The following is a 6,996-nucleotide window of genomic DNA, read 5'->3' as shown; positions in this document are numbered from 1 at the left end:
GTTGGTTGGTTGGTTGGTTGGTTGGTTGGTTGGTTGGTTGGTTGGTTTTTGTTATTTATTTATTTATTTATTTTATGTGCATTGGTGTTTAGCCTGCAGGTGTGTCTGTGTGAAGGTGTCAGATCTTGAAGTTACAGACAGTTGTGAGCTGCCATGTGGGTGTTGGGAATTGAACCCAGGTCCTCTGGGTGCTCTTAACCACTGAGCCATCTCTCCAGCCCCAGTTTTTTATTTTTTTATTTTTATTTTTATTTTTTTCAAGACAGGGTTTCTCTGTGTAGCCTTGGCTGTCCTGGAACTCTTTGTAGACCAGGCTGGCCTCGAACTCACAGAGATCTGCCCAACTCTGGTGCTGGGATTACAGGCGCCACGCCCCTTTTGTTTGAATAGCATCTGTGTCTTGAAATGTCTCATAAATACAACGTGATGCACAAGCCACAAGGTCAGTCGGTTTCCTAGCAGTGAACACGCCCCGTTCCAGCTCTGACATCAATGCACAAAGCATTTCCCAAATCTCTCTTCAGAATAGCCTTTCTATACCCACTCACTTCTCTTTTCTTCTTGTTCTTTATTGTAGTTGGGGGGGGGGTGTTGTTGTTGTCTGTGTGAAAGAGGGAAGACCGTTGGTGTGTAGCCAGGCTGGTCCTTCCTGGAGGACTGGGATCTCGGGGCTTGTGTGGCCACCCCCAGCTCATTTCTGACTGTGCTGCCCTCTGTCCCTGTCAGTTAACATCGTCTTTGCGATGCGTTCCCATTGTGGGCCGCAGTGGGTTTGTTCTTATTGCTGGGAGTGGACAGTGGATAGACCGTTCTGTGACAAGGCAGGGCTTGTGTTTTGGAGAATATGTTTGCATCTTTTGGTTTTTTTTTTTTTTTTTTTTTCCTTTGTTTTTGTTTTTCAAGGCAAAGTTTCTCTGTGTAGCTCTGGCTGTAGTGTAGAACTCACTCTGTAGACCAGGCTGGCCTCAAACTGAGCCCTGGGGTCAAAGGTGTGTGCCACCGCTGACTTTTTTTTTTTTTTTTTTTTTGTAAGATTTATGTGAGCGTGTGTCTGTGCAGGTGGGCGTGTAGAGAAGCCTGTGGGCAGAGTCCAATTATTGAGTGTTGTCCTCCCTCCCTCTCCCTCTATTCCTTCCAGGCAGGGTCTCTCCTTGAACCTTGGGCTTGTGTTTTCTCAGCTAGAATGGAAGCCAGTGAACCCCAGCAGCCCTCCTGCCTTCCCCCCATCAAAACTCGGATTCCATCTGAACCGACTACGGGGTTGCCATGACAAATACCACCACTGCCCGAGCCCCAGATGAAGCATCCCTGGCCTTTCCCTACAACCCTGGACCCTAGACACACTTGTCGAGAGAGCTGAGGGCCGTGTGGCGGACACACGGCCGTGGAGGGCGAGGCTGGGCTTCCCTGCCTGTTCCGCAGAAGGGGTGGGCTTTGGCGCTGAGGTAGTGAGGTTTGGTGAATTCCAACGTGGTGACAGTCGCCTAGTACCCAGGAGCAGGGCTCAGTCTGGTTGCTGTGGTGCCCGCTCTGTGTGGCTTCTCTCACGCCTGCGCAGCCTGCTGTGGCTTTCTGTGACAGTGTGCACACCTGGTGGCCAGGCAGCCGTGACTCTGGAGCTTGTCAGAGCTGTGCCCCACCCCACTTCTGTTTCAGCATACTGAGACTCGATTCCTGTCAGAGTTACTCATTTCTCTCTGTTGCTAGGGCAGGGTAAAATCACAAACTTCCCTACCCCTGTTCCCCAAATGTGTCCTCTGTGCCACACCAAACTGAAAAGATCCTGCAACAGTGGCCAGGGCTGAGTTCAAATCCTGCTCCTGCTTCTCTCAGGTCAGCATTTCTCTCTGAGTCTCCGTTTCCTCCTCTGTAGAGTCACCGGATGGGCGTCGTGGGCATGCCTTTAAGCCCAGCACATGGGGGGGGGGGGGCAGAGGCAGGAGGCCAGCCTGGTCTACAAAGCAAGTCCAGGACGGCCAGGGCTTGATAAACAGAGAAACCCTGTTCCCCCAAAAAAATAAAAAACCAAACCAAAACTGTCACCAGCCTACTTACTGAGCTATGGCGGGCAGCCCCAGTCAGAATGCAGTGACATTTTTAAAAGGCTTTTTTTTTTTTTTTTTTTTTTTAATGTATGGGGGTAGGGTTCAAGACAGGGTTTCTCTGTGTAGCCCTGGCTAACCTGAAACTCACTCTGTGGACCAGTCTGGCTGCAAACTGCCCCTCCGGAGTGCTGTGATTAAAGGTGTGTGTCGCTGCCTCCTGGCTCAGCCAGGATTCTTAATTGCCAAGCCATCTTTCTAGCCCCGAGTTGGTTGGTTGGCTGGTTGGTTGGCTGGCTGGCTGGTTGGCTGGTTGGTTGGCTGGCTGGCTGGTTGGCTGGTTGGTTGGCTAGTTGGCTGGTTGGTTGGTTGGTTGGCTGGTTGGTTGGTTGGCTGGTTGGTTGGTTTTTTTGATGAGGACTGTGTGACTCGGGTTGGCCTCTTACTTACTGTGTAGTCATGGGAGAACTTGAATTTTTGGTCCTCCTGCAAAAGCACTGTAAACTGAGCTGCATAACCCCCCTCCATTTTATTTTATTTTATTTGGAAGACAGGGTCTCTCTGTATAGTCCTGGCTGTCCTGCACTTGCTTTGTAGACCAGGCTGGCCTCGAACTCACAGAGGTCCCCCTGCCTCTGCCTCCCAGTGCTGGGATTAGAGGCGCTGTATTGTGTGTGTGTGCGCGCGCACGCATGCATGCTGTGGAACGTGCATCTGGAAGGCAGAGGACAACTTAGGGAAGTGGTTCCCTCCTTCCACCACGTGGATTCTATTGCTCCCTTGACTGGGGTCTGAGGGACTCACTCTGGCAGCTGCAGAATCTAGAGGCAGATGACGGTGCTGGGGTCGGGGTTCCTGACAGGAGAGGCACTGGGGGCGGCTGGGCTCTGCGAGTTGACGGTGGAGCCAGCAGAGCTCGGTGGAACGGGTGGGAAGCACAGCCATCGTACTGCCTTCCCATGGTCGGGGAGGAAAACTTTTTAAAAGGAGGAGGAAAGGGGGAAAGGAGCCACACTGTGGGGACGAGGGAGCTGCTCTAGGAGAGAGTACGTGATGGGCAAACTGGAGGGAAGCAATCAGGACGCGCTTACAGCTGCCAGCATCCTCCCAGAGATCCCAGAAAGGCAATACAAAGCCAGTGAGGCAGTTCACTCTCTCAAGGTGCTTGCTGCCGAGCATGGCAACCCAAGTTTGGTCTCCAGGAACCACACAGTGGAAGGCAAGGGTTGACTGCCCCAAGTTGCGCACTCTGGCACCGCTACACGCAGTTTTTAAAGGCAGCGCACCAACATAGGGTGCCCGTGGCAGCGCCTCCCCTCCCTTCGGGGTCTGGGCCTTCCCCTGTCTGTGTGTCAGTCTGCGTGGCTTCCTCAGTTCTGGCGGTCGGTCGGCACGGGTCCCTACTCCTCCACCATATACTGACCCACCAGCTCTCTGCTTCCAGGTCGTCCACAGGGACCTCAAACCCAGTAATATCCTGTATGTGGATGAGTCCGGGAACCCCGAGTGCCTGCGCATCTGCGACTTCGGCTTTGCCAAGCAGCTGCGGGCCGAGAACGGCCTCCTCATGACACCTTGCTATACAGCCAACTTCGTGGCACCTGAGGTAAGCGGAGGCAGCAGATACAGTCCGGAACTGAGGTGTTGATGACCTCCACCCAGGTACCAAGGGTATGCTAGCCCTTCTGGAAAATGTTTGCTCCCGTCCTCACGCCCCTCGGCTGACCTCCCCCCCCCGCCTCCCACCAGGTCCTGAAGCGCCAGGGCTACGATGAAGGCTGTGACATTTGGAGCCTGGGTGTTCTGCTGTACACCATGCTGGCGGGGTGAGTGCGAAGCCTGGGCCCCTGGCCTTGCCTTTGGGGGCTCCCGACCTCCTGACCTACCCCCAGCGCCAGGATGGAGGCCAGAGTAAAGCTGGATTTGGGAACTTCTTCCCAGATACACTCCATTTGCCAATGGGCCCAGTGACACGCCGGAGGAGATCCTGACCCGGATCGGCAGCGGGAAGTTCACGCTCAGCGGGGGAAACTGGAACACAGTGTCCGAGGCCGCCAAGGTGGGTCTGCGAGGCCCCGGAGGACCAAGCCGGGCTGGCCTCAGGGCGTTTCAGCGGTTCACACACTGGCCTCCTGCGGCCTCTTTCTCCCAAGTAGAATGTTCCAGCAACCCCCATGTAGATTCCCAGACCTGGCCCCCTCGCCGTTTGTCTGGTGGGTGTGGTAGGAGGGCCGTCCACACATGGAGGCCGCCCTCTGGCCGGGTGCCCTCCCAGTGCCCTGTGGAATGCCTTCCCAGAGGAGGATGCACTTGGACTTTCAGCATCGGGAAGTTTCTGCTCCCCAGAGCGTCAGCGTGAACCCTGCTGCTGGCACCTCTTTCTCAGAAGGGAGACTGAGGCTCATAAGTCACCTGTCCGGGGCACTCAGGCTGGCCAGGGGGAGAACTAAGTGTGGGGTTTTTATCTGGTTGAGGTTCTGTTACTGTTTGGGGGTTTAGTTTGGTCTCACTGTGTAGCCTAGGCTATCTTAGAACTTGGTCTGTCGACCAGACTGGCACTCAACTCATGAAGATCTACCCTCTGCCTCCTCAGCACTGGATTTAAAGGTGGTTTGTTTGTTTTTTAGTTTTTCCAAGACAGGGTTTCTCTGTGTAGCTCTGACTATCTTAGACTCGCTTTGTAGACCAGGCTGGCCTCGAACTCAGAGAGCCACCTACCTCTGCCTCCCGAGTGCTGGGATTAAAGGCGTGCAACACCAGTGCCAGACTAGGTTTGAAGGTGTATACCGCCACAGCCTTATCTTAATTGCGTGTAACATGCTGAAGTGACATCCGGTTGCGAGCGTCTTACAAGGCTGCAGTGGTGGTGCCTGCCTTGCGGTCAGTGGCCACCACTGAGGGCGTCAGCGGAGCTGGGCTGTCTGCTCCCCCCGACGGCCCCCACCCGTCACCCCTCGCCCTTGTGCCTCCAGGACTTGGTGTCGAAGATGCTGCACGTCGACCCCCACCAGCGCCTCACCGCCCAGCAGGTCCTGCAGCACCCGTGGATCACCCAGAAAGAGAAGCTCCCCCAGAGCCAGCTGTCCCACCAAGACCTGCAGCTCGTAAAGGTGAGCCAGGGGCCGCTAAGTGTGGGGGGCGGGGCCCGGTCTCAGACCCGAGGGCTGTGGCAGGGGCTTGAAGTGGCAGAGCCAGGCAGCTCTGTGTCTGTCCCCACATCCAGGACTTGTGGCAAAAAGGCATAGCCCTACCCCTGGGGACGTTCCAGACTTACGCATGCTCGTGTCCCAGGGAAGCCCGGTGGTCAGGAAGCCCCACCATGGCTGGGAACAGAGGGTTAGGTGGGCTGGGGGCCCCGGGAGGGGTGGGCCAGCGCCTGGGGTTCGCGTGTTTTGTCTGCCCACCCTCCCTCATGGTCTGCTCTCCTGCCTTCTTTCTCAGGGAGCCATGGCAGCTACATATTCTGCACTCAACAGCTCCAAACCCACCCCGCAGCTGAAGCCAATCGAGTCGTCCATCTTGGCCCAGCGGCGGGTGAGGAAGCTGCCCTCCACCACCCTGTGACCCGCAGGGCAGACGAACTTCTCGGAGGCAGAGTCCTTCCCGGAGGGAGCAGGCCTGTGTCACAGGACCAAGCGAGGTGGAGTCCCAAAGGACGTAATCAGCGGAGACCACCCAAGCGAGGGTGCGAAGTGCCTTCCTCCCCAGGACGGACTCTTCTGGGCCCAGGCCCGTTGTGTGCAATCCATTCACTGTACAAACTATTTTTTAAGGGGGGGAAAATGACGTCATCTACCAAAAAATGGCATCTCTCAAAACCATGGATTTTTTACAAGATCCATTTGCCTTTTTGTCCACTGCAGTCCCAGGAGGAGCGCCGAGTCACGTGGAGACTGTGTGGCCAAGACCCCCTTGGTCGGCTTTGGGGCCCTCCCTAAGCACCCCCTCTCCTGGCCACGGAGCCGCCTGCACACACACCTCCAAGCGGCCCAGCGTTGCCTCTCAGAACTGCCCGCTGACTATCGGCAGAACTTGGGCCCCAGCCGGCTCCTTTTCCGTTCTCTGGGCTTCTAGAACCACTCTCTGCTAGAGCCAGGGACCACCCTGTCAGCCCCTGGCTCCAGGCACCAGCACCCGCATTGCCCATCCACAGCGGGCCCCTGCAGTCCGGTCGGACAGCCCCGTGGAGAGGAGGTAGAGAGCACTTTTTGGCCGACTTCCTGTCTGCCACCGGACGGAGTTCACTGGAGACCAGGGAGGTGGGCCACGGGGAGGGCGAGGGCTGTTTCATTTCCTCCTCAGCTGGTAACTCAGGGTTCACCTGTCCAAGGCCTTTCTAATAAACTTAACAATCCTGTCGAAGCACCTGCTCTTCCGTTCTTTATCCTCCTTGAAGTGACAGGAAACAGGCCAGGGTCGGTTTAGCCCACCTGCTCCGAGCACAGGTCATTTGAGGAGTGTGTGAGACCCCATCCCTGGCTGGCCCTTTGCGGTGAAAATCAACCTCAGGGCCTACGCTCCTCAACAAGTGCTCTGCCACCGGCCTCCCTCCTTCCTTTCCTCTTTGTAGTGGTGGGAATTGAACTTGGGACCCCACACAGTGCTCTGTCACTGAACTATGCCCCTAGCGCCTGTCTCATTTAATCTTAACAACCCTGTCCTAGATGCTCCATTCTAAACACGGAAAACAGGCTCAGAGAGGGAATGACATCCTTTCAAGTAGGGGTTTTCTGGTGAGCCAGGTAGAAAATAAGGGCCTGGAAATGGACACCAAGGAGTCCAAGGTCACCAACAGATAGGATGCTCAGAGAATTAGGGAGGAAAGGCGCCTGCAGAGAGCAACCCAGAAGCTGAGTTGGATGGTTAGATGGGACCAACCATAGTAGGAGAGTTAGGACAGACCTAAGGGGGAAGTGCAGGCTCGCTGGAGGAGGAAGCTAGGAAACGGCCCAGC

At 55.8% G+C, this 6,996-nt stretch overlaps 1 protein-coding gene across 3 annotated transcripts in view; it reads left to right on the top strand.

Moving 5' to 3' along the window:
* Rps6ka1 (ribosomal protein S6 kinase A1) overlaps nucleotides 1-6,404 on the top strand; it is a 39,064-nt gene extending 32,660 nt beyond the window's left edge. For all 3 annotated transcript variants that reach the window (XM_055611024.1, XM_055611023.1, XM_055611025.1), the window contains 5 exons: nucleotides 3,487-3,648; nucleotides 3,792-3,868; nucleotides 3,984-4,101; nucleotides 5,015-5,152; nucleotides 5,484-6,404. In XM_055611024.1, coding sequence (XP_055466999.1) covers nucleotides 3,487-3,648; nucleotides 3,792-3,868; nucleotides 3,984-4,101; nucleotides 5,015-5,152; nucleotides 5,484-5,606 — 618 coding nt within the window. In that variant the 3' untranslated portion in view covers nucleotides 5,607-6,404. The remainder of the gene's footprint in view (nucleotides 1-3,486; nucleotides 3,649-3,791; nucleotides 3,869-3,983; nucleotides 4,102-5,014; nucleotides 5,153-5,483) is intronic.
* Nucleotides 6,405-6,996: the final 592 nt, after the last annotated feature.

The sequence above is a fragment of the Psammomys obesus genome, unplaced genomic scaffold (genome assembly GCF_907164565.1).
Source record: "Psammomys obesus unplaced genomic scaffold, mPsaObe1.curated_primary_1811, whole genome shotgun sequence".
Classification (NCBI taxonomy): Eukaryota; Metazoa; Chordata; class Mammalia; order Rodentia; family Muridae; genus Psammomys; species Psammomys obesus.
Note: the sequence above shows the minus strand (reverse complement) of the source record. Positions and strands in the feature narration are given on the sequence as shown.